Source organism: Cavia porcellus, unplaced genomic scaffold (assembly GCF_034190915.1).
Source record: "Cavia porcellus strain 051 isolate PalLab524CR breed Dunkin Hartley unplaced genomic scaffold, mCavPor4.1 scaffold_19, whole genome shotgun sequence".
Lineage (NCBI taxonomy): Eukaryota > Metazoa > Chordata > Mammalia > Rodentia > Caviidae > Cavia > Cavia porcellus.
The window spans coordinates 4866298-4892331 of record NW_026947502.1 but is presented as its reverse complement, the minus strand read 5'-3'; the positions used below and the strand labels follow the sequence as shown (position 1 = coordinate 4892331).

The window sequence follows — 26034 nt, the reverse complement described above, 5'->3', positions numbered from 1 at the left end:
TGTAATATTTGTCTATATGAATTCGGTTTATTTTGCTTAACATGGTGATCTTTAGCTTTAACGTGCCCCGCCTTGTGAATGACAGATTTTCTTTTTTTTTTCTTTTTTTTTTTTTTTTGTCTTTTTCATTTTTATTGGTACCAGGGATCGAACTCACGACCGCCTGCTTGCAAGGCAGGTGCTTAAGCCCCTGAGCTAAATCCCCAGCCCCTTTTCTTTCTTTTCTTTTCTTTCTTTCTTTCTTTCTTTCTTTCTTTCTTTCTTTCTTTCTTTTTTTTTTTTTAGACAGGATCTTGCTATCCAGTTCAGGCTGGCCTTAAGCTCACTTTGTAACCCAGGCTGGTCTCAAACTTGTAGTGATCCTCCTGTCTCAGTCTCCTGAGTGCTGGGATTACAGGCTTGCACCACCATGCCCAACTTAATTTGTTTCTTTCTGATGGCTAAATAACACTCCATTGCCCTGACCTATGCGGCTCTTGAGGTTCTTGAAAGAACATGAGAGGAGGATGAGAAAATAAAGAAGAGATAAAAGCTGGAGTCAGGTGGAGCCCTTCCTGTCCTTCTGAGAGAGAATGAACTGCCTAAACAGTGTGGCACATTTAGTTATATACTCAGAAGCATGATGCCCATTTCAGCCCTATTGCCTAGCACTTTGTGTACCTGGCTGGCCTGGGCCCCTTGCTTTCTTGGAACTCGAACAGCTTATTTATGTGGCCTGTTTTGGTCTCTCTGTTTTTGGGGTTGGCCTTTTTAGCCCCACACATCTGATCAATCTCCAGCTTCAACGGCTCCCTACACTCCATTGCATATACCGTATTTTATCTGTTCATCTTGATGGGCATCCAGGCTGGTACCATATCCCTGTGGCTGATGTAAGTTGTGCCACAATAACATGAGTATGAAGGTATATCTCTATGGTATACTGACTGTAGTTGCTTCAAGTGTATAACAAGGGGGGCTGTGCCTGGCTCATGTGCTAGTCTATTGGGTTTTTTTTCTTTTTTTTTTTCTTTTTTGTTTTTTATCGGTACCAGGAATCGAACTCATGACTGCCTGCTTGCAAGGCAGGTGCTTATGCCACTGAGCTAAATCCCCAGCCCCAGTCTATTGGTTTTTGAGGAACCTCCATTCTAACTACCACAGTGGCTATACTAACTTGAATTACTAGCATTGTAGAAGTGTTCATTTTTCACTCACATCCTTGCTAGCATAATGTGTTTTGTACTTTTGATGATGGCCATTCCAACAGGGATAAGATGGAATCAGAGCATAGTTTTCATTTATATTTTCATAATGGCAACAGGTGATGAACGTTTTTTTCATTTACTTATGGCTATTTGTACTTTTTTTTAGAAGTGTCTGTTGACTTCATTTGTCCATTTATTGATCGGGCTATTTAATTTTTTAATGTTGACCAAAAAAAAAAAGGGGGGGTCCTGGGGATTTAGCTCAGCGGCATAAGCACCTGCCTTGCAAGCAGGCAGTCAATGAGTTCGATCCCCAGTACCGATAAAAAAGAAAAAGACAAAAAAATTTAATGTTAAGATTTTTAAATTCTTTATATATTCTGGATCCTTTCAGAATATATAAAGATTTTCATCCATTCCATAAGCTATTTCTTCACTCTTTTTGTTGTTTCTCTTCCTATATAGAAACTTTTTAGTTTGATGTAGTCTCATCTGTTGATTCTTGATACTTTGTGTGCTGTGAGTCCTATTCAGGAAGTCTTTTTTTTTTTTTTTCCTGAGACAGGATCACAGTATGTAGCGCAGCCTGGCCTCGAACTCATGGCAGTCCTCCTGCCTCCGCCTCCAAGTGCTGGGATGGTGTGCACTTCTGTGTCTGGCAGGAAGTCTTTGCCTGGAACTATGGCTTCATATGTTTCCCCCATATTTTCTTCTGGCAATTCCAGGTTTGGGTCTTACATCTAACACCTATTTTGATTTTTTTTTTTTAATGATGAATCATTTATTTGGACAAGACAAAAATATCTCCACAGAGTTTTCTTTTATACAGAAAGTGGAGCATTTCAAATATATTACTTTTTTTTCTTTTCAACAGAATTCACTTCAGTCTAGTCCTAGTCTTTGCTTCTCATGTTAGGATTCACGTTGCAGTAACACATATACACCCATTATAGCCAAAAGTGCATACTTGAATTTTGGATAGTCATTCATTATTATGGTGACCATATCAGCATATGGTAAAAACCCTCATGCTCTTTCCCCATGTCCTGCTTTTGCAGCCAGTTCTGGCCTTCTTTGTACAAGCCTCTATCATCAACTTCGTTATTATCTCCTTTAGTCAGAAAATTGATGTTATCTTTTTCATGAACTTTGATTATTCTGTGTACTATTGGAATGTCTTGTCCTTCGACTTTAAAAACAATTATTTAAAAACAACCCCACCAGCTCTGATGGGGTCTTCCTGGAAGTTTGTGAGGAACAGAAGGTCCCCTGTGAAAGGCTGGCTCCATCCTGCCACTCCGCACCACCATGATGGGGCTCTCACTGTGAGGGCAGTCAAGCCTTCCTGTATCATGAGTACAGAAGACACGATCATGGCAAAGTTTAAAACCTGGTAGTACAGTTGGAATGAAAAAGGCCAGACCCAAAGTGAAAAGCCACTTGCAGAATATTCAACACCCCAAAGCCAGAAATATGCTTCTGGCACTTGTTATTCTTTCTCGAGTCTCCAAAAATGTCCAGGCACAACGCTCACATAGCAGCATTGTGGGTTTGACCCTATCTTGGGCAAAATAGCAAGACCCTATGTCAACATTTTAAGTAAGGGCTGAGTCTGTCGCTCAGTGCAAAAGCCCTATTTGAGTTCCCCAGCACTGCACTCCCCAGAAATTCTTTACCATGTAATGCATCATTTTAAAATGTACAGTTCAGTGCTTTTGAGTATACTTAACAGATATGTAAAGCCATCACTATAATATTAGAATATTTTCGTCACTCCAAAAAGAAATTTCACATTCTTTCCCCTCTCTTTTCCCTCCTGAGCAATCACTGGTCTATCTCTATAAATTGTTCTGTTCTGGACATTTCATGTAAATGGGCTGTTTCAAGACTTTCTGTAACTGGACTCTTTCACTTCTCATGCCTTCAGGGTTCACCCGAGTTATAGCAAGTGTCAGTTTCTTTTTATGGAAGGATGTTCCATTGAGCCTTATTCATTCAGGTTTTGTGAGACAAGGTCCCACTTGTAGCTTAGGCTATCTTTGGGCTAAGTAACCCAGGCTGGCCTTGGAACTTGTAGCAGTCTTCCTGCCTCATCATCCCAAGTGCTGGGATTATAGGCATGTGCCACCTTACCCAGTAAGTCATACTTTATTGATACATTCATCAGCTCTTGGTAATTTCTGTTGTTTCTTTCTTCAATTATGAATAACGCTGCCATAGACATTCTTAGAGAAGTATTTGTGTGCATATGTGCTTTCATTTTGCTCAGTTATATAAATATATGAATTCATTATATTTTATGGTTAACAGTGTCTAATCATTTGAGAAACTGCCAGCATGTTTCCAAACCACTTGTACCATTTTGCATTTTTATCAGAGTTCTGATTTCTCCAATCCTTGAAAATGCTTGTTATCTCTCTCTGTTTTTTTTCAAAGCTATGGAGTTCCAGTTGGTTTGTAGCTCACAAGAATTCTCCTGCCTCAGCCTCCCAAATACTAGGATTAGAGGCATGTGCCACCATATCTGGTTCTTTTATTTTAATCATCTTTTTTTTTTGGTCTTTTTCATTTTTATCGGTACCAGGGATCGAACTCACGACTGCCTGCTTGCAAGGCAGGTGCTTATGCCACTGAGCTAAATCCCCAGCCCCCATATTTTAGTCATCTTAATGAATATGCAGTAGTGTCTCATCATGGGATTTGATCTATCCATGTTTATGAACATCTTTCATGTAGTTATTGGCTATTTTTTTTCTTGGGAGAAATGTCTAGTAGTTTAGATGATTTTCTCATTTTTAAAATTGGGTTATCTTACGTTTGAATTGTAAGAGGTCTTTATATATTGTAGATGCCAGTTCATCCTTTGCAAATACTTTCTCCCATTCTGTAAATTGTCTTTTTACTTTCTTGATGTTGTCTTTTGGAGTGCAAAAGTTCCTAATTTTCATGAAGTCTCATTTATCTTTTTTTTTTTTTTAATGTTACATCATGCTTTTGGTATCAAATGTAAGAATTCTCTGTCAAATTGAAGTCTTTAAGGTTTGGTACCACATTTTCTTCCTTGAGTTGTTTTTTTGTTTTTTTGGTACCAGGGATTGTCAAATGCTTGTGGATAATAGATTAAAAGTTTTTTTTGAGGCAGCGAATGGGGATTGAACTTAGGTTCTTCACAATGAGCTGTGTCCCCAGCAATCCTCCCCCATTCCTTTTTTGAGACAGGTTCTCAATAAGTCATTAAGTTGCCCAGTCTGGCCTCGAACTTGGAATGCTTCAGCCTCAGCCTCCCAGAATGCTGAGATTACAAGTGTGCACAACTGTGATTAGTTTAGATTCGTAGTTTTTAAATAGCAAAACTATAATTTAACTTTGTTACTGTTTGGATTGCTTTTTCACTAATAGTAGTGTCATGAAGGAAGGTTGTGTTTTACTTTTAAATAGGCTTTTGAGTCTTTGCTATAAATTTTAGTATTACATCAGGTATCAACTAGAAACTCAATGTGGAAATACAGTTATCATATAAGACACCTGTTATAATCACGAATATTATTGGGGAAGCTATGTTTCTTTCCTTGACAGTAACATTTTGGTTTCTGTTAATGTTTCTTCAGCATCAGATGAAGTGTCAGGTGCTACACTGTTATAGGACTTTTGAGAGGACATAGATGATGTTCTTTCAGATTTCTGATGGTTTATAAGATGCTGGCAACGTTGTAAGAGAGAGAAAATGACATGACAATATGCGTGTGAATTTTTGTGGGTTTTTTGAGGGGTGGTCCATAGAAGTGGTACCTTCAATATATATAGGTTGCATAGTTACTTTTACCTAGTGTACTGTTCTTAATACCACCTTTTAAAAAAAATCAGCATTTTCTTAAGACCAAAATTTCTTGAATTGAAATTATTTACTCTCTAGATCTTCAAATTTAAGTTAGTACTACGGGTGCTGCTGTAAAGAAATGAATAATAAAAATTACTGCATAACTTAATGCTTTTCAAGAAGTGTTTTGTAAGTGGATTTTGTAAACCTCTGGTAAAGTCCAGTGTTGAGCACAAAATCGCCATTACTAATTAAATAATGCCATCACATTCTTTCAGTATTGGAAGCACTTTCATGTAATTGGAAGCATTTTCCAATAATGGACTGTTCTGTTTTAAATTCACTTTATATTATTTTATCTTCCTTTTCTTTAGGAGTCTCAGCAGTCCAATTTTGGCCCTGGGGAACAAAGTGAGTATTTGTTTTTCTTTAGGTTTTCAAATTAATTAACTGAGCATATGGAATATACCTCAGATTACTTTAGTAGTTCTTTCTGTGTAATTTCATAATTACGTGATTTGATAAGTAGTAACTGCTTCTTTAAAAAGTAAGAACTGTATAGGTCATTAGGAATGATTTATAGTTGAAAGTTTGTAAAGTTAACTTGATGGGCCCCTCATTAACTCTGGAGCTATACTTCTGTCTTTCTACTTCCTCGCAGATAACTTGGTTCTGTTATGGTAAAACTGTCGGGAAGAACAGATTAATTTTAGTAAGCTGTGACTGTTCTTCCTATGTTGATGTATTCCCTGTTCTTCTTGTATCTTATGGTCTAGATTAAAAAAATCTGCAGTTTTCTACAACCCTGCTTTCACTTCAGCTCTTGACCTTCTAGAGCTTCTGGGAATTTATGTGTGATCCCAGAAGATGTATAGATAGGTGGCACTGAGGTCAGGAACCATCACAAATGTTTGAGTTTAGCCCTAAAGCTCTGTAACAAAAGAGTTACTTTTGCCAAGAGAAACAACTTCTTAAATAACTTAGATTTATACTCCTTTAAAGTATTTTGAGAGATGAAAATATGGAACTTTTTTGATCCTTTGCTAGTGAATCCAAATTAGCATATCATGCTTAATGTTTAACTTTCTATATCTGTGTAACCATTTTAGTTCTTCCTCGTAGCTGTAGTTAAAGAAAACAACATTGTACATTGTTGATATGTACAAAAATTCCACCCCCCTCTACCCCCCCCCCTAAGAATATCTCATCTCCAGGCATGGTGGCACACGCCTGTAATCCCAGCACTTGGGAAGCTGAGGCAGAAGGATTGCTGTGAGTTTGAGGGAATCCAGGGCTCCGCTGTGAGTTCAAGGGTCTCCTGAACTACATAGTGAGACCCTGCCTCCAAAAAAAAAGTCATCTTTGCTTCTGCCCCACCTCATTCCTTCTCCTGAAGCTAACTGTGCTAATCATAAGCTGCATCTATTCTTTGTTATCTTGTTTTATTTACATTGTTTTAAAATTGTATTAGTATAAAGCTGTGTTCATTTTTTTAATACTAAAATTGTATTATATGAAAGAATCATAATTTATATACCAGTACTCTACTGATGAACATTTATTTTCAGCTTTTGCTATGAAAAACCATTTTTGTGAGTGTCTTTGTGTTTATATCCTCCAGATATAAAATAGATTTCTTTTGTTCAAATAGGACAGTAGCATGTAGTTACAGTATTGATGAGATAAGATTACCAAATTGACTTCCAAAAAGATTGTATGAAGTTACAGTGCTAACAGCATCATACAGGCATACTTGTTTTCCTCATACTCACCATGTCATAGTATTGAATTGCAGTGTGTTGCTATTTTGATGGGTAAGGAATTATATCATTCAATTTATATTTTATTGAGAGTAGATATTTAGAACAATGTTGTATAATCTTGAATAGCCAACCTCACTTGCTTGTTTCTACGTTCTTTATGTTACAGAAAGATACAATCCTGCTAAAACTTCAAATGGCCACCAGTCTAAATCGTAAGTTTATTGCTTATAATAAGTTTGTCTGGCTTGCTAAAAGCTGTCTGTAGTATCCGAATGTTTTGAGTAATAGCAGTATTCTTTTTTCTTTTTTTTTCTCCCCTGACATTGAGAATTGATCCCAGGCCCTTGTGCATGCTAAAGCACATACTTCTCTGCATAGTTACATCCTGGGCAGAAGTACTACTCTTTGGCAGAATACTAACCTTTTAAGGCAGGCATAGGGAAGTCTTTATGTAATGGGGTCAGAAATAGAAATTTTTAGTTTTCACGTCACATGGCTTCTGTCTTGTGTACTCAGTTCTGTCACTGCAGAGTGAGAACTGCCATAGGCCATGAATATGAGTATGTGACAGTTTTCTTTCTCTTGGAGAGGTATGTTTAAAAAAAAGTATGTGGGAATTCTGAGTGAACTCTCCATTTCACTACTAAGTGCTGTATGTTAAGGTAACACAGGTTGTATTACCCATATCTTTTTGGGGGAGAATGGTGTAGTGTGGGGGGATCAAGCACAGGGCCTTTGCACTATGCTACATATTTTGAGACATGGTCTTACTAAGTTGCTCAGGCTAGGCTTGAACTTGAGAGCCTCTTACCTGTAAATCCTAGTTATTTGGGAGACTGATACAAAAAGATCACAACTCTGAGGCTCATCAGGGCTACTTAGTGAGACCTTGTCTCAAAATGAAAAAGGGCTGAATGTATAATTTGTGTTGCCTGGGTTCCATTCCCAGCACTACAAAAAATAATAATAATAATAAAAAGTAACAGGATAGTGTATTGGATGGTTGTAAATTCTAGTTTAAGAAGTGAGTTTGTGAATTCTTGAGACCACAAGTTAACTCAGCTTTTAAAACAAATTCTAAAGAAATAATGACTAGAGGGAAGAAAGAGGCAGAAGAGGGAAAGGGGAAGTAAGAGTTGCTCAGTGCCAGTTTCCCATGATGGATGTAACTGTCAGGTGGTACAAACACGGACTGACCACAAAGTCCTGTGCCACAGTGCCAATTTTTCATGCCATAACCACAAATTCTGCTCATTATCCCTATCTGGTATTCTCTGCAGCTAAACAAGGGAGGGAGGACTAAGTGAGAATGAAAATACGTGAACGGAGGCAGCTTCTTGCTGCGCTGAGGAATTGCCTAGGATGTACAAGGTCCTAGCTTCATACCCCTGCACCTCAAAAGCAAAAAAACCTGTGTGTGGGGGGGGGGGGAAGCACCTTTCTCCTAAGCTGCTAAAGAATTCAAATTACACTTTTTTACCATATTTGTATCAAAGAACTGATGCATGATTACCATGGTCTCACTTGGTTGCTGAGGGAACAACAGAATGTACGACACTGAACAGCCTAGTAAAAGCTTTGACATATTGTATTCATACATGTAAACAGGTTCATTGAGCTGCCATTGTTAAATCATAAGGGCTGAGGGAATTCAGAATGAGTAAACGTCTTTAGAGAAAGTCATTTATAAAGGTGATCTAAGGTCTTCTCCAAAACAGAAATCTGTCCAGGTGTGATGGCCCACACCAGCACTTAGGAGGCTGAGTAAAGAGGCTTGTCATGAGTTTCAAGACATTTCAGGTTCCATAGTGACTTCAAGGCCACCCTGAACTCACATAGTGAGACACTGTCTCAAAAAAGCACCAAAGGCAAAGCTCCTTTTTTCTGTGTTCCCTTTATGCCAGTCTTACAGTACTTTCCATTATTGTATAATCATACGGTTATTTAGGCTGGGTATGTATAGCACAGCACCTGACTGGGCAAGGTTCTGAGTTTGATTTCTGGTACTAGAAAAAAATTGTATAGTTATTTTATTTCAAGGGGATATTTTGTGTAATAATTTGAACTTTAAGTCAAACTTAGAAAAGCAAATTGAACTTTGAGAGGAAAGTACAAGTAGTTACTAGGAAAAGAAGACTTCCGTCCCAGTGATTGGAAACTTAAAAATTTTTAAAAGAAAGAATAGAATGTACTGGGGGCTGGGGATTTAGCTCAGCGGCATAAGCGTCTGCCTTGCAAGCAGGCAGTCGTGAGTTCGATCCCCGGTACCGATAAAAAAGAAAAAGACAAAAAAAAAAAAAAAAAAAAAAAAAGAATAGAATGTACTGGTAATGAGAAGTTAAACATCTTTCTACTGCAGTTAGTTTTCCTTTGTACTAATTTTTTTTCTTTCATAAAAAGACAGAATGTTTTACAGATTGTAATGCAGATTTAAGGTTTAATGGTTTTGATTTTATGACTTTAAGGAAATTTTCAATCCTTAATTTTATTTTTCAAAACAAATTGCAGAAAATATCAGCCTATGATATTTATGTGTATTTTTAAAAACCAATTTGAAATTTGATGAAGGAAGACTTGGAGCCTGGAGATTTAAAAATGTATATTTGGTCATTTTTTCCTGTTTACAAAAATCACTTTTCCTTTATACTAAGGCATTTATTTAGTTAGGAAATTGTGTTCTCTGCTTTTCACTATTACCCCATTGCCAATGGCAATACAAATCTCTCAGAACAGAGAATCACTTGATGCTTACATTTTATCTTGCTTTATTTAGGAGTTATTTTCTTTTTCAGACTATTGTGTTGACTGTTAATTTGTTTTAATAGTGATACAGTGGTATATGCGTGCATTTAGAGAAAAGTTGATAATATTAAAATGAATAGGAAATTTATGGGAAATAGCTTATGTTTATTTGGAAAAGAAAGGTGACTATTTCACCCATGACCATTTAGAGCTTATGAAATGATTGAATTCTTTTTTTGGTTTTCTGTTTGTGAATTTGTTTTTCAATTAAATCTTTGGCCATCAAAGTGATTATTTCTAGTATTACTGATAGGTATTAATACTTTGGCATCCTATAGTGAATCTGTTCCAAAAATAATCCTTTCTGCCTTTTTTTTCTCTAGTATGTTAAAAGATGACTTAAAACTAAGCAGCAGTGAAGACAGTGATGGGGAACAGGTATGTCTACTGCATAATTTCCCATGTCATACAATATTGTTTTCATTTTACTTATAAAAATTGTAATTAAATAGTAACATTGAAGAGCCAGTTGTTAGAGATAAGTTCTTTTTATAAGCTTCTTAAACACTGAAATGTTACAATTCTCCATGCGTACATTAGCAGTTTTTATAATTAAGAAAGTTCAGATACTGTCCACATTAAACAAAGAGTACTATTTATTCACACAGAGTTCCTTTCTATGCTTTTTAATTTTAGGATTGTGATAAAACGATGCCAAGAAGTACACCAGGAAGGTGAGCATCATTTGTTTTACTTGAAGGAGTAAGGTCAGCCTGATTGATTAACATTATTAATGATGTAGTAAGAGACCTTGTAAATATTGGCGATTGTGTTAGTAGTTTTAAAATTTTGTAAGTTTATGCTTAAAAAACTAGGTTTTTAAAAATCATTAAATTAGACACGTAAACTAGGTGAATTTATGATATGTAAAGTAGACCTCAGACTGTTTTGAAAATGAGAGTATTAGCAAGTAGCACATTAGAAACTTATTTAGAGAAGTGTTTATTTCATTTATAAGGAAGTTTTAGATTCATTGAATAATAACAGCATAGGCAGACATTGTAAACGAAGTTGTCAGGTTTGGATGATTTTCTGTTGCCACGATAAAATAAGCCTTTCATCATTTGTATGTTTTATCTCCTTCAGCAACTCTGAACCTTCACATCATAATAGTGAAGGAGCAGATAATTCCAGAGATGATTCTAGCAGCCACAGTGGATCCGAAAGCAGCTCTGGATCTGACTCAGAAAGTGAAAGTAGCTCCAGTGACAGTGAGGCCAATGAGCCGTCCCAGAGTGCCTCTCCCGAGGTAGGAGGAGGGCGGGGGACCTTCCCCGCCCACCCCGAGCCCCTCGCAATGTCCTGTTGAAACCTCCTTCAGATGTAAAAGCTGAAGAAAGGTTACACACTTGACACAAGGCTATTGAGTTGTATATCCTAAACAAACCTAAATACTTGATTATCTTTTTTGAACAGTTTTCCTAGATTAGTAACCACTTAAGGTCATTTCATGGGTCACTAAAATACTGGAGTTGGGAGGCGTGCTCATCATTTGTATGAACCCAGGGCTTCACTCATACTAAGCAAATACTTTGCCTCTGAGTTCCATCCCCAACCCCAAATATTAGATTTCTTTGATCTGGTCTTTTGTGTCTACATAGCAATTCATGTAACATTGTTATTGTGGACAAAACAAGTCTTACATATTATAATATTATTGTAGCTTAAAATGTGGTTTGAAGGTCTTTTTTTCTAGTTATGGTGACACACACTTGTAATACCAGTGCTTTGGAAGCCTGAGGCAGACAGTTGCAAATTCAAGCCCAGTCTGGACAGCTTAGTGACTTAGCAAGACCCTGCCACAAAATAAAGCAAAAAAGAAAGAAAAGGGCTAGTGATATAAGCCAGTGCCAAAACACTGGGTTCAGTCTCCAGTAAGAGAGACGAGGTTAAAAATCTCCTTTGCAGGGGCTGGGGATTTAGCTCAGCGGCATAAGCACCTGCCTTGCAAGCAGGCGGTCGTGAGTTCGATCCCCGGTACTGATAAAAATGAAAAAGACAAAAAAAAAAAAAAAAAAAAAAAAATCCTTTGAAACTTCCAATGTGTACTTTCTAGAATTAAAAATATTATATGGTCATTCATGATAATGCCTTTCAAATTAGATTCCTGATAAGATTGTTTGCTATTTAAAGGCCAAATATAAAAGTAAGCTTATCTTCTAATTCAAGTAATTAGAGCTAAAAGTCTCTCACCCTATGCTTTAGTCCTGTCAGAACCTTTAAAAACAAAATGTTGTTACATTAGGCATTATTTTTTCCTTTACCTTGACATTATAAAGGAGAAATGTTCAATATTAAAATAAAAATAATAAGTATTTTTCTTTTTCAGCCTGAACCACCACCAACAAATAAATGGCAACTTGATAATTGGTTGAATAAAGTAAACCCACATAAAGTTTCACCAGCTTCTTCTGTAGATAGTAACATTCCATCATCTCAAGGCTACAAAAAAGAAAGCCGTGAGCAGGTTACTGGGAATAGCTACTCTGATCCAGGTGGGCCTAAAGAAACAAGTTCTACTACTCCTGGAAGAGACTCGAAAACCATCCAAAAGGGATCAGAAAGTGGGCGTGGGAGGCAGAAGTCTCCTGCACAGAGTGATAGCACAACACAAAGGAGAACTGTAGGCAAAAAACAACCCAAAAAAGCTGAGAAGGCAGCCGCCGAGGAGCCTCGGGGAGGCCTGAAGATAGAGAGTGAAACCCCCGTAGACATGGCTACTAGTATGCCCTCCAGCAGACACAAAGCAGCCACCAAAGGCTCAAGGAAACCCAATATAAAAAAGGAGTCCAAATCTTCCCCTCGACCTACAGCAGAGAAAAAGAAATACAAGTCAACGAGTAAATCTTCCCAGAAATCAAGGGAAATCATAGAAACAGATACCTCGTCCTCAGATTCAGATGAAAGTGAAAGCCTGCCTCCTTCCTCGCAAACTCCTAAGTACCCTGACAGCAGCAGGACTCCCGTGAAACCCTCCTCCGTGGAGGAAGAAGACAGCTTTTTCCGGCAACGAATGTTCTCTCCTATGGAAGAGAAGGAACTCCTTTCACCTCTCAGTGAGCCTGATGAGAGGTATCCACTTATTGTGAAGATTGACCTGAATCTTTTGACCAGAATACCCGGAAAGCCTTATAAAGAGACAGAACCACCCAAGGGGGAAAAGAAAACTGTGCTGGAAAAGCACCCGAGAGAAGCTCAGAAGCAAGCCTCAGAGAAAATTTCCAATAAAGGAAAGAGGAAACATAAGGTTTGTAAAGATTGTTGTGGGTTTTTTTTTTTTTTTTTTTTTCCTTTTTCTTTTAGAGACAGGGTTTCACTGTGCAGTTTAGGCCAACCTTGAACGCATTTTGCAGCCCAGGTTGGCCTTGAACTTGCAGCAATCCTCCTGTCTCAGCCTCCCAAGTGCTGGGATTACAGGTGTGAACCACCACACACTCGGCTGATTTTTTTCATTTTTAAACATTTCTATCTGAAATGCTCAGTAAGTCTTGAGTTAGAAAATAGCGGGATGAGTCCAAAGCCTGATTGAGAGTACATATAGAGCAGGCCCTTGGAGAGTTCTGTGCTCTTTCAGTAAAGCAGAGTAATTTTTAACTAAATAAGAAATGAGCCAGTCATCTCTGTTGACAATATGTGATGGCCAGGGTAGACGTGGGCGTGCAAGAAAGGCTGTAAATTTGCATTTGCAGCATTCTTAAAAATGTGGTTGTGTGCAGTTCTAGTTGGGATACAACCCCTACCATTCTCTTCTATTTATACCCAGACAAGTCACATTTTAAAGATTAGTGGTTAGAATCCAGCTGAATATAATTAACTCACAATTTTGATACACTCTTTGAGAATTTCATCCACCCACTGCACACAGTTGTGCATAGCTTTTTTCCTTTAAAGTTCAGAACTAAAAGCATCTGCTGGGGATGCGAGCTTAGCTAGTGGTAGACACTTGTCCATCGTGTGTGGCCTTCTGAGGTATTGCCGAGCGCCGTAGGCACTTAGAGACAGATGCTGGTATATATTTAAGGTTAGCTTTTTGTAAACCCAGGAAATCAGAAAACTCGTGAATATCTAAGATTTAAGGGTAACAGTGTTACAGACATGCAAAACTCTGTGGTATTTGCCAGTAATTCCAAATACTTGGGAACTGAGGCAAGACAATTGAAAATTTGAGGCCAGCCTGGACAGCGTAGCCAGATGTCATCTCAAAAATAAAATAATAAAATATAAAATCCTTCTTATTCTGCTTAAATTTCTTACTATGTATATGTAACTTGTAATTCTTCCTCAAAAACAAAAAGAAGTGCCCTATATTTTCCTCCTCCCCATGTCTCATTAGCATTTACTACTGCAGAGTTTTTATGTATCTGTGAGTCAGTCTTTGATTTTATAAAGTACATAACAGCATTAAACTTGATTATGATTTTTGAAACATGGTTTTAATAAAGTGCCAGGGCGATTCCTGAAGACAAAGCAGGTGGAACTAAGAGGCGATGTAGTCCAAGGCAGTAAGGGTTGTAGATAGTGTTTTCTCATTTCTTCATTTGGCCCTCATTCATGCAGGGGAGCAGACTTTTCTAACAGAGTATTTGTATTCATGTGCCCTAGTATTTGAAGCAATAGGGAAACTTTGATGTAGCTATGAAAGTTGTATCAATAATAGGTAGATCTGCCACTTATGTTTTCAGCCAGTAAGATTTTTAAAACTTTCTGAGACTCGGCTATACTGAAAAGCTGAGACTATAATAAATGATAGTGAAAATCTAGAAAGATAGGGATTTCTGTGTATAGCGTTGGTAGGAATGTAAACTAGTATAGCTGCTTTAGAATACAATTTGGTAGTTCTGCCACAAGTTAAACAGAATTACCTTAGGTCTTAGGCACTTTGTTCATTGCTGAGACACAATGCCCGCCACTTGGCGATGTAAAGGAATGGAGGTGTCTTTTGCCCAGAGGGGCATAGCAGAGGGGCATACATGTCAGAGAAATAGCTGCTCACCTCACAGCAGCCAGGGAACCAAGAGAGAGTGAAGGAAAGCGCTAGGGAAATAGATAGACCCATCCAGGTCACCCAAAGGTTTCCTGTCTTTCCTGATCAGAGCCCACCTCCCAACAGCAGTCACCTATAACGCTCCAGTAACGCATACACCTTCCAAAAGCCCCATTTGTGAGGACATGAGCTCTTGGACAGACGTATGGATATAAACCATAACATCTTATGACCCAGCTTTGTACTCGTAGGTGTGTACCCAAGAGAAATGAAAACATGCACAAAAATTTGTACACTTAGATGTTCATAGCAACATTAAACTAGCTAAAAAGTCACTCCAGATGGTCTTGAGTTGTTGGATGGATAAATGGTAATATATCTATTATTCAGCCATGTGAGGGAAATGTTGATCTATACCACCAAATGAATGGACCTTACAAAAACAGTTTACACGAAATGAAAGAAGCCAGATATAAAAGATTATGCACGCTGTGATTCCATTTATATGTAATATTTAGAACATAGGTAACATCTGGAATCCCCAAAAAATTGCATAGGTAAACTGTAGAGTCTGGGGAGGAGGAAAGAATGCTACAGATACAGTTCTTTTTGAAATGATGAAAATGTGCTAATTTCTTTTAAAATGTGCTAAAATTGATTGCTATGATGGCTCCACAACTGTGAAGATAGCACATGCTATGCAATTGTGCCACCCGCTCCTCCCCCCAGGGTCTTGTTATGTAGTGCAAGCTGGGCTTGAATTTGTTTTTGTATCCCAGGCTGGCCTCAAATTCACAGTTATCCTCCTGCCTCAGCCTCCCAAGTGCTGGGATTACAGGCATCTACCACCATGCCTATAGGATTGTGTACTTTTAAAGTTTGAGTTTCATGGTATATGAGTTACAAGTTTTTGGAATACCTTCTTCAAAATCATTACGTAAAAGAAAATCTCATCTAAAACTACAGGAAATCTCTGAGTTCACTCTAAAGAGAAAGATTCATGCTAGTGTTGTTTGGGCAATTGAATGCAGGTGTCTTATGCTGTGAGTGAGTGATTGGGTAGTGACAATGCACAATGTACCTACCATTGTTGCCCCCGATGTGTTTTGAAATTTTGGTGTAGTTTTTTTTTTTTCCTTTTGATCCTTGAAATAAAATGAATTTGGAAAAATAAAACTATAGAGAATTTCTTTCAGTATTTGGAGATTCTATGTATCTAACATAGAGAACTTTCCTACCTTGAAACCTTGTTTTGACCAGGTGGTGTTGCATGCTTATAATCCCAGCATTTAGGAGGCTTAGGTGGGAGGATTGCTGCAAATTCAAAGCCTGAACTACATAGTGAGACCCTGTCTCAGAAACCAAGACCTTATTATTCATTGTTTAAGTGAGCTGTTTTCCTCATTCATCTTATTTCTGAGGTTGTATTAGGCATAAAGTGGGGATTTCTAGTGATCAAAGCTGGAGTTAGATGAAAAATATCAGATCCAGTAACTGCTGTTTTCCTTTGTCGTCCAGAATGAGGATGATAATCGAGCTAGTGAGAGCAAAAAACCCAAAACAGAGGAGAAGAACTCATCAGGCCACAAGCCATCCAGCAACAGAGAGTAAGTCTCCCTGAAACACGTTGCCTGCCTGTGTTCATGTCTGTGTATCAGTGGGCACTGAATACTTTTCTACCTTGTTGTCACTGATGCTACCCGTGTGCCTTTGCTTAATTTTACGGGAGCTTTCGCATTTAGCCAGTAGGAGTGAAAACATTTAAGATTTACTTTCTCCTTTGTACTTCCTTTAATAGGATATGGTTAACAGTTAAAACTTTTTTCTGGGTAGATGCAAGATTGTGTATAACTTGCTGGAGACTTGTTGCTAACTTGTAAACATTAATCTTTTTCATCAGTCATCTGTTCTTTTAGTTAGTGTGCATAGTTACAGTTTTGAAATGGTATACACTGTGGAGAGAAAAGACAAGAGAGAAGAGGGAAGCGGAGAAAGATAAAATGTCCACCAGCTCTCATAACATTCACAGTTTCATTCACCTCACAGTAAAATATTTATCCTAGTAATCAAGTCGGGGGGAAGCAAGTTTTTCTTGAAAGCAGGTAAAGAGAAAGGGAAAAATCCATTCCCTCTGTATTGCTGTGTGAAAAAATGAGGGCAGCGTTTGCTTTGTTCGGCAGGTCATCCAAACAGAGTGCTGCAAAAGAAAAGGAATTGTTGCCTTCACCTGCTGGGCCTGTACCTTCAAAAGATCCAAAAACAGAGCATGGCTCTCGGAAGAGGACTATCAGCCAATCATCTTCCTTAAAATCAAGCAATAATAGCAACAAAGAGAATAGTGGCAGCAGCAAAAACAGTTCCTCCACGTCAAAGCAGAAAAAGACTGAAGGGAAAATTTCCAGTAGCTCCAAGGAGGTTAAGGTACATTTCCGAAGTGTCTTACTGTTACGTGACTTTGTCAGGGTAACAGTGTTTTGAAATTTTTGTTAAAATCTCCTAGGCTTGCACATTATATTCATACTGTCAGAATATTGAAGATAAATTTATACAGTGATCTAAGATCGTGAAAGCAATAACTAAGCCGTCCCCATGCCTATTAATTCAGTTAGAGACTTGGAAAAATTGGTTATGACATTTTAAAAACAGTTAATGATAGAACTGTGGAGGGGAGGAAGAAGAGGAGCACCTGCGGCGGCTGAAAAGATAAGAAGTATAAAATATAAGTAACCTTTATATTGGGAATGCGGGGAGAGACACCCCGACCCCCTGGGGCGTGGCATCTCCACCCTGGGGCGGGCGATCTCTCCGTGGAACATGTGGAGTGAGGCACATAAGTAGCCTCGGCCTGGGGTGGAACCTAAGGGGGGCATTAGGGATGCACAGGTAGCCCATTGATCTTAGTTTGGCACCAGAGGTAATTCCTAAGGGTGGGGGAAGATAGGAGCTCCCTGGCTTTACCGGCTACAGTATCTGGCCTGGGCCAGCAACCCTTTCATATCCCGTCTTATGATTATTAGGAAAAGGGGCGAAGATTTGTCTCTGTAACTACTTCCTGCTGGCTGAGGGCGCTGTACTGGGGTCTAGGGGAGTCGACGGGATGACGGTTGATGTCTAGGTAGAAGCTGGTGCCAGGAGTTTTAGCCAGGACAACTTCACTGGTGAATGCACGTATGTTAGACTGAAAAAACAAAGAGACTCTGAAATTATTCCTAATTGTTGGTATTCCTAACATGCATATAACATAGAGGAGGATATTCTTTTCTTTTCTTCTTCTTTTTCTTTTTTATTGGTACCAAGGATCTAACTCACAACCTAGCGCTTCCCAGGCAGGTACTTACACAGCTGAGCTAAATCTCCAGCCCTGGAGGTTATTCTTTATGTCTATGGATGAAGATTTGGATTGAAAAGTTTTTTTCAAGACTATTTTTCAATAGACTGTCTCTCTGTTTTTTAACCAGGTTCTTTGCATTGCTTTCTAAATTGGTCTCATTAGGTGTAAACAATATGTTAGACAAAATTAAAATCTGTACATTTTTTAAGAGTATAAGTCACTGGATTATTATTTGTGATTTAAGTAAGTAAAGTTTGAGATTTGAAAACTCGGACTCACAAAAAAAAAACTCATCCTTGATCTGCACATGGTGGTGCACACCTATAATCCCAGCATTTGAGAGGCAGAGACAGGAGTATCAACTGCCAGTTTGAGACCAGCCTGGGCTACACAATTGAGTTCAAGGCCAGCTTGCACTGCACAGTGAAACCTTGTCTCAAAAAGACCACAAAAATAAAACAGAACCAAAAAAAATTTTAAAGTAAAAAACTGTCATCCTTATTAAATATGGTTAAATTTTTTTAAGATTAAGGTCATTCACATTATGAATAACTTCTCAAACTAAGATGTACAGGTTTTTTTCTTTAGACAGATACTTTTCTACAATAGTTTGGAGAATGGTTATCATGTCCCAGGGACCCAGATGTGCTGGACTCATGACTGGACTTACCAATGTAGAGCCCCACAGTCCCATCACCTGCCAAATGAAAACGTGAACATTTGGGAGACGTTTTAGATCTAAACAATAACAATGTATAAAACGTAGAAGAGATAGTAATGTTATACTGCAGCGTCATTTTCAGGAAACCACTTTACAAACATAAACTGTACCCTAAAGAATCTAGCATTTCTCAAATAATAGTACTTTTATTTTCATTCCTTGAAATAAGTCATAATACCATAGATGGAACTGAAAAGCTCTTGCAAGACAAAATAAAAAAAATTACTACCTGGTTCATTTTAAGTGGTTTTAAGCACAAATGTGAATGACACATTATCAAGTTTTTCTACTGTTGAAACATACATGCATTGATGGGATAAATTCTGCTAGTTTCCAGTGTTGTACTGTAGGAACATACTCTTTATCTTGCTAAAGATAGGGCTGTATAGAATGCATTTGCAAAGAGAAAGACTGAGTCCTCGTATAAAGAAATTGTTGATAGAAATCAGAATAAAACTTAAGAGGAGAGGGCTGTAAGAATCAGATCAGATCGGGCCTGGAGGTTTAGCTCAGTGGCATAAGCACCTGCCTTGCAAGCAGGCAGTCATGAGTTCGATCTCCGGTACCAATAAAAAGGAAAAAGACAAAAGAAAAAAAAAAGAATCAGATCAGATTATACATCTAAAGATATATGAACTTAGGCAATTTACTTAGCTTCTTTTTTTTTTTTTTTTTTTTAAATTGGTACCAGGTATCGAACTCATGACTGCATGCTTGCAAGGCAGGTGCTTATGCCGCTGAGCTAAATCCCCAGCCCCTACTTAGCCTCTTTGATTGAAAAAGTTCATATAATACCTATTTCATAGAATTGCTGAAGGATTAATAACTATGCTAAGTGCTTAATTTAGTTCCTGTTAAGTAATAAGCACCTAATAAACATTATAGCAGTTTTCACTGATCTGTAAATTTTGTCATTTTGATATGAGGTCTGTATCTCTAATTTTTCAGCATGTGCCTGTCTCAGTGCCTACTATGTAATAGATTTTTTTGTGGGGAGGGTCTTTTTGAGATAGGGTCTTGCTAAGCAGTTCTGGCTGGCCTTGAGCTCATTTTGTAGCCCAGGCTGGTCTCAAACTTGCAGCAATCCTCATGCCTCAGCCTCCCAAGTGCTGGGATTACAGGTGTGTGCCCCTACACCCAGTTTGTACATTCTTTTGTCTTTTTCATTTTTATCGGTACCAGGGATCGAACTCACGACTGCCTGCTTTCAAGGCAGGCGCTTATGCTGCTGAGCTAAATCCCCAGTCCCAGTTTGTACATTCTTAATAAATATGAGAATATTTTGGTTACATAATAAAATGGACCCATTTTACATTATAAAGTTAGAAGTTTTATAAGAGGTTAGTACCAAAGATAGTGGAAGTTTATTTTCATTTTAGCAGTAGCTGGGGAAATGCTGTTAGCTTGATTTTTTTTTTTTTTTTTTAATCTCCTCAGTTTTCATGATACTGTGTGTGTATATATATATATATATATATTTTTTTTTTTTTTTTTTTTTTTTGGTTAGGAAAAGGCTGCAAATATCTCCTCTAATTGTCCTCTATCAACACCGATTCCTGATGCTTCTAAGCCTCGGAGAACAAAGCTTGCCTTTGATGACAGGTGAGATAAATACAATCTTTCAAAATGCATTTAAGAAATGGTGTCAGTCACTGGTAAAAGAAACATTTTTAATTTGTCAGTGACCAGAGGTTTAATATTTGAGTGTGATTCACAGGAGAGTTTAACTTGAAAGCACCCTCTGATCCTTGTCCACCTCTGTTGCCTAACCCTTGTGGAGGCCAGAGAGGATGTGCCTTCCAGTAGGTGGCCACTGTTGCTGGTATACTGTGTCACTGTTTAAAATAGGTGCTTTCAAAAAAAATAAAATAAAATAGGTGTTTTCTTGGCCAAGGAAGAGCAGTGTTGTTGTTCCCTAATTTTTGTTAAAAGATTATTTCTCCTATGTTTTACTTACTCTTTCCTTTTTTCTAGACAGGGTCTCACTGCAGTCCAGGCCAATTTTGAACCTGCTGTGTAGCCCAGGTTGGCCTCAAATTCCTAATCCTTTCACCTCAGCCTTCCAAGTACTGGGATTATAAGTATATGCCACCAAGCCTAACTTTATTTACTTTTAATCTTTAAAACAACTCAGTAAAGTTAGTAGTTAATATTAGAGAGCTTGAGCCAGTGGTAATGGTACACATCTGTAATCCCAGCTACTCAGGAGGTTGAGACAAGAGGATAAGTTTAAGCCCAGTCTGGCTCAGTGAGACCCTGCCTCAAAATTTAAAATAAATAAATAAGAACATGAATTACATATTGTAATATTTAATATACACTTAATAAAACAAATATAGGCCTGGGGTTTACCTCAGCAGCATAGGCACCTGCCTGACAAGCACAAGGTCATGAGTTCAATCACTGGTACCAAAAATAAATAAATACATATGTGCATTCATGCATTGTAGGAAGCTTGATTTCTGTTTTCTTGAATAAAACATTTGCCGTGAGTTTATGCTATTAACCTGATAAAAACATTTATTAAAAAAAAAAACGCTAAGAGCTGGGATTTAGCTCAGAGGTGTAAGCACCTGTCTAGCAAGGGCAAGATTGTGAGTTTGATCCCCGGTACCAAAAAAAACCTGAAATGAATACTTACTGATAGCTTGTTTTCTTTACTTAAGCACATGAAAGCAATGTTACTAGAAACTGAAATGAACTACTATTCTCTTACAAAAATATTTGCTATTTTATTTACATTGCAGAAATTACTCAGCAGATCATTATTTACAAGAAGCAAAAAAGCTAAAGCACAATGCGGATGCATTGGTATGTAAATATTCTTATACTTACATTTTATTTTATTTATTTTTATTTATTTTGTCGTTTTGAGACAGGGTCTCGCTATGCAGTTCAGGCTGGCCTTGAGCTCACTTTGTAGCCCAGGCAGGTCTCGAACTCACAACGATCCTCCTGTCTCAGCCTCCCAAGTGCTGGGATTACAGGCATGAGCCACCACACCCAGCTCTTGTACTTACATTTTAATCAAATTAGCTTAAATCTCCATTTGTTATTTGTACTTAGAGTGGATCGCTACTCATTACTTTTATTCTCCTTTCTTTAGTCTGATAGGTTTGAGAAAGCGGTATACTACCTTGATGCTGTGGTGTCCTTTATTGAATGTGGGAATGCATTAGAGAAGAATGCTCAGGAATCCAAATCCCCATTCCCTATGTATTCAGACACAGTGGAGCTCATCAAGTAAGTGTAACATCTGCAACAGCATCGCCAGTAATGTTTCTCTGATCCCTCTTCTAAGGGGTTGATACACATAAACTGATGTGGATGTTTAATCTTTTATTTTCCTTGAAAAAGGACAACTGGATGTGTTAGTGGGTGTTTTATTTAGGTTTGATTATAATATTTGAGAATAAAGTCATAAGATCAAGGGAAGTTTCTTAAAGATGAGCTTTGTCCTGATGCTTTCAGAGACACTTAGTGCTGTATGTGTAGTGGAGTTTTATTGGGGTTTTGCTTATTATTTTTTTTCTACAGAATTCTTTAAATAATTCTCAAGTATTTTACTTATTTATTTGTTAACTCACAGGTACACTATGAAGCTAAAGAATTACTTGGCACCAGATGCTACAGCTGCAGATAAAAGACTTACAGTACTTTGGTGAGTGTGTGTGTTATAATTTCTGCTCAGTAACAGGTGGTTCCTTGGTACATTGTGCTGTGTATGTTCTTTGGTGTGAGACCCATGGATCAGCCTTTCTTAACTGTATCACAAAACTCATAAAGAATTCAGCTGGAAATAACTTAAGATTACAGTTGTCAGTCTGTCTCTCTGATCCATTTCTGTTTAAAGGAAGCCTTGATATGGTGAGACTAATGTTGAAACTCTTTACTGACTTCAAGCGATCACTTGTGGGAGCTCTTCTTTTGGGAACCTCTCTCTGGTCCCACTCTCTACTCATGTATGTCCCTTGTGTTTAAGAGAAAACCACTGTGACCTGTTTGTCTCATTCCTAGCCAGGGAGCTGTTACTACTTTACTTACTTTAGTTTGCCTAGTGCACTCATTGTATTGCACCCTGGGTTATGTATCTATGAGTTGTCTGACATGGTTCTCTTCGTCATGGAGTTTACAGCTAGGTTTGAGGAGACAGAAATCAATAAATAACACAAAAGTGTATGAGGTGAGTCCTTTGAAGGAGAAGTCTGTGTTAGCAAAGAAGAGAAGACCTATCTGTAGATAGAAAAACATCTTACAGGACTATACTTTGGGAAGGAATAGGAAATTTTTAAGGAACTAAAAGGAACTAGGTATGAAGTCAACATGACTGGATAGGCAGGTAGAAATAGTCATGCAGGAACTTTGTATAAACTGTGGTTATGTATGTTCCACCAGAATTCTAATGTTCATAGTTCTGTTTCTGAATTTTTAGATTGATTATAATTTTTATAATTTTGCGCAGAGACTATCCCTTAGCAATTTTTTTAATGCCTGTGTTACTATGATATATTGGTATTCTATGGGTAAGGTTTTGATTTGCGAATGTCAGAGACTAATGGGAGGCTAATCTTTGGTTTTCAATCATGTTCTTTTCTCCCTGGTGGATTCCGCCATGAGAACATGCCTCTTGGTTATGACTAAGGGTTACTGTTGATAACCGCTGTGCCGAGGTCTGCTTTGATGTTCAGTCTTACGCTCTTGGAAGAGTCAGTCCTCTACTCTTGCATGTTGCAAAGGTTGTCTGTGCAGTTGTGGCCAGAGTCTGCTGTCCTGGTAAATATGCTGCCTTTTCTATTGGCTAGCCTGAGATGCCAGTCTCTGCTGTACCTGAGGCTGTTCAAACTGAAGAAGGAAAATGCTCTCAAGTACTCAAAGACACTGACAGAGCACCTGAAGGTAAGTATGCAACAGAGGAGGATCCGTTTCCCAGGAGATAAAATTGTTACCCTAGAAGTGGTCTCATAAAACACAAGAGGGGCCGAGCTACTACTACAGAACTCTCAAATATGTTCATGGTTTCTTGGGAAAGGTTTTCAGTGTATATATATCTGATTGTAGAACTTCCACTGTTTGTGTGGCAGCCTTGTTTATCTTTGAAATGATCTGTGATCTTTAGCACCATGCTGCTTTAGATGGTTTAGTTTTCTAAAACATTTTTGCATATAATTTTTTCAGGCCAGCACCACCTAAGTCCTCCTAAAGGTCTTCTCTGGCTCTAACTTGGAGCCCCTCACAGCCCCTCAGGAGTTCATTGTTGTCCTTAGGGTTAGGTCCCTACTGCTTACCCAGTCCTACAAAGTCGAAGGTTTTTCTCTGTCTTCTCCCTTGTTTAAATCTCTGCTTTAAGCAAACCATATGAGTCATGTATGTTCTTTTCTCCACCTCTTTATACATAGTGTAACATCCCTATTCCATCTCCCCTTCCTTTTTTCTGTGTTACTTACTTCCTGTGCTTCTTTGTGGAGTTTTCCAGGACACTCTAGCTCTTCTGAATGACATCTTTCAGTTTTACATTCCCATGTACCCATTTTAGTGTATTCAAGTGATAGAGCTTAATACCATCTCTAGCCCTGTGCTTTTAGGTATATTTAGTACGTTATATGTAGTAATTTTTTTGGTTCTTTGTTGATTAAGTGAATTTTATTTTTTTTTCTACAGAATTCTTATAATAATTCTCAAGCACCATCCCCCGGCTTAGGAAGGTAGGTCAAATTTTATTCTATAAAGTAATTATTTGCAGCAAGTGTGGTGGTAAATACCAGTAATCCCAGCATTTGGGAGCCAAGGTAGGAGGATTGCAAGTTTGAGCCAGAGTGAGCTACTTAGGCAAGACCCTTTGTCTCATTAAAAAGTAGCTTTGAATGTAGCTCATGGGAAGGCCCTGAGTTAAAATTGGAGTGCTGCATACGCACAGCATTGTTTGTAACAGGCTTACTTATATGTGATGTGGAAGTAGAATGTCTAAAGGTCTACTTTCTAAAAATGGCAAAATGGCAGCTACTTTTTTATAGATTAATGTTTGGTAAAGTATTGTATTCATTCATTCTTCATTTGCTGGTTCTAGGGATTAAACCCAGGCAAGACCTTGTATATACTAAGTACGTTGTTCTACCACTGAGCTACACCTTTTGAAATGTTTCAAGTTTTTCAAATCCATTTTATTTTAAAGAGAAAAAATAAAACAAAATTTTAAAACACAACAATCAAGGGGGCAACAGTGGTACATACATTGCACGTTGCCACCCTCAAATCAGTCACCCAGAGCACAACACACCTACATTCAATTATTTGTACAGTAGCAGCACAAACCTTTCTCTCCATGAACTCAGAGAAATCAGAAGTATAGCCATCTTAACTGTACTTTGTATGTATTTTATATATATTTCACATACAGTGTTTCTTTCAGCTCATACTAGTGAGAGAGTACTATGATTACATGCTCATGTCTGATTTATTTCACTTATAAGTAAGTATGGACTCAGGTTGTGTCCATTTATCTATAAAACTCTCATTTGCCCTTTATGGTTGAGTCATACTCTATTGTATAAAAGTACCACATCTCTTTTATCCATTCCTCAGTCGATGGGCATTTAGGTTGTTTCAAACATGGGTGCACATATATCACTTTTTAATTCTTCTGGAAGATACCAAGAAGGGGAATAGCTGGATCAAATAGGACCTCCACCCTCCACACTGATTTCCAGAGTAGTTGCACCAGTCTACACTCCCCATCCACAGTGGAGAAGGGTTTCTTTTTCCTCAGAGCCCCTCCCGCATTTGTTACTGCTTGATTTCTTGATAATAGCCATTTTTTCTGGGGTGACGAAGAATCTCAGTGTTGATTTAATTTGTATCTCTCAAGTGACTGTAATGTTGACTATTTTTTCATATATTTATTTGCTGTTTGTGTTTCTTCATCGGAGAAGTGTACATTCATCTCAGATGCCCATTTTTGGACTGGGTTTTTAAATCTGAGAGGACTGATTGTTTTGAGTTCATTATGTGTTCATTTTTTTATGTTCTTGATAGCAATCTTTTGTCTGAGAAACAGCTGACAAGTGTTTTCTCTCACATTGTGCATTCTCTTCACTCTGTTGATTTTTCTTGCTGTGAAAAGCTTTTCTATGAGATCCCAGTAGTTGATTCTTTGTGATAGTTCCTGTGCAATCAGGGTTTTGTTCATAGACTTTGCCTACACCAGTATCTTCAAGAGTTTTAATGTATGGCATGTGCAGGGCCAGTTTTTCCAGCACCATTTATTAAAGCTATCTTTCTTCCAGTTGTTGTGTTTGGCACCTTTGTCAAAGATAAGGTGACTTCGTGTATCTGGAGTTGTTTCTAATCTGTTCCACTGATCTTTTTCAGATCTGTTTTTTGTTTGTTTTTTGCCAGTACCACACTGTTTTTATCACAGTAGCTTTATAGTGTA

At 37.9% G+C, this 26034-nt stretch overlaps 1 protein-coding gene and 1 pseudogene across 4 annotated transcripts in view; one reads left to right on the top strand and one right to left on the bottom strand.

Moving 5' to 3' along the window:
• The window catches only part of Aff4 (ALF transcription elongation factor 4), an 86229-nt gene that overhangs the window by 49148 nt on the left and 11047 nt on the right, over positions 1-26034 (top strand). For all 4 annotated transcript variants that reach the window (XM_063230617.1, XM_063230620.1, XM_063230618.1 and 1 more), the window contains 14 exons: positions 5379-5415; positions 6934-6979; positions 9893-9947; positions 10206-10243; positions 10656-10818; positions 11899-12816; positions 16072-16160; positions 16734-16974; positions 20113-20207; positions 21353-21416; positions 21712-21848; positions 22195-22266; positions 23408-23501; positions 24264-24307. In XM_063230617.1, coding sequence (XP_063086687.1) covers positions 5379-5415; positions 6934-6979; positions 9893-9947; positions 10206-10243; positions 10656-10818; positions 11899-12816; positions 16072-16160; positions 16734-16974; positions 20113-20207; positions 21353-21416; positions 21712-21848; positions 22195-22266; positions 23408-23501; positions 24264-24307 — 2093 coding nt within the window. The remainder of the gene's footprint in view (positions 1-5378; positions 5416-6933; positions 6980-9892; positions 9948-10205; positions 10244-10655; positions 10819-11898; positions 12817-16071; positions 16161-16733; positions 16975-20112; positions 20208-21352; positions 21417-21711; positions 21849-22194; positions 22267-23407; positions 23502-24263; positions 24308-26034) is intronic.
• LOC101787466 (signal peptidase complex catalytic subunit SEC11C-like) lies at positions 2100-2586 on the bottom strand (annotated as a pseudogene).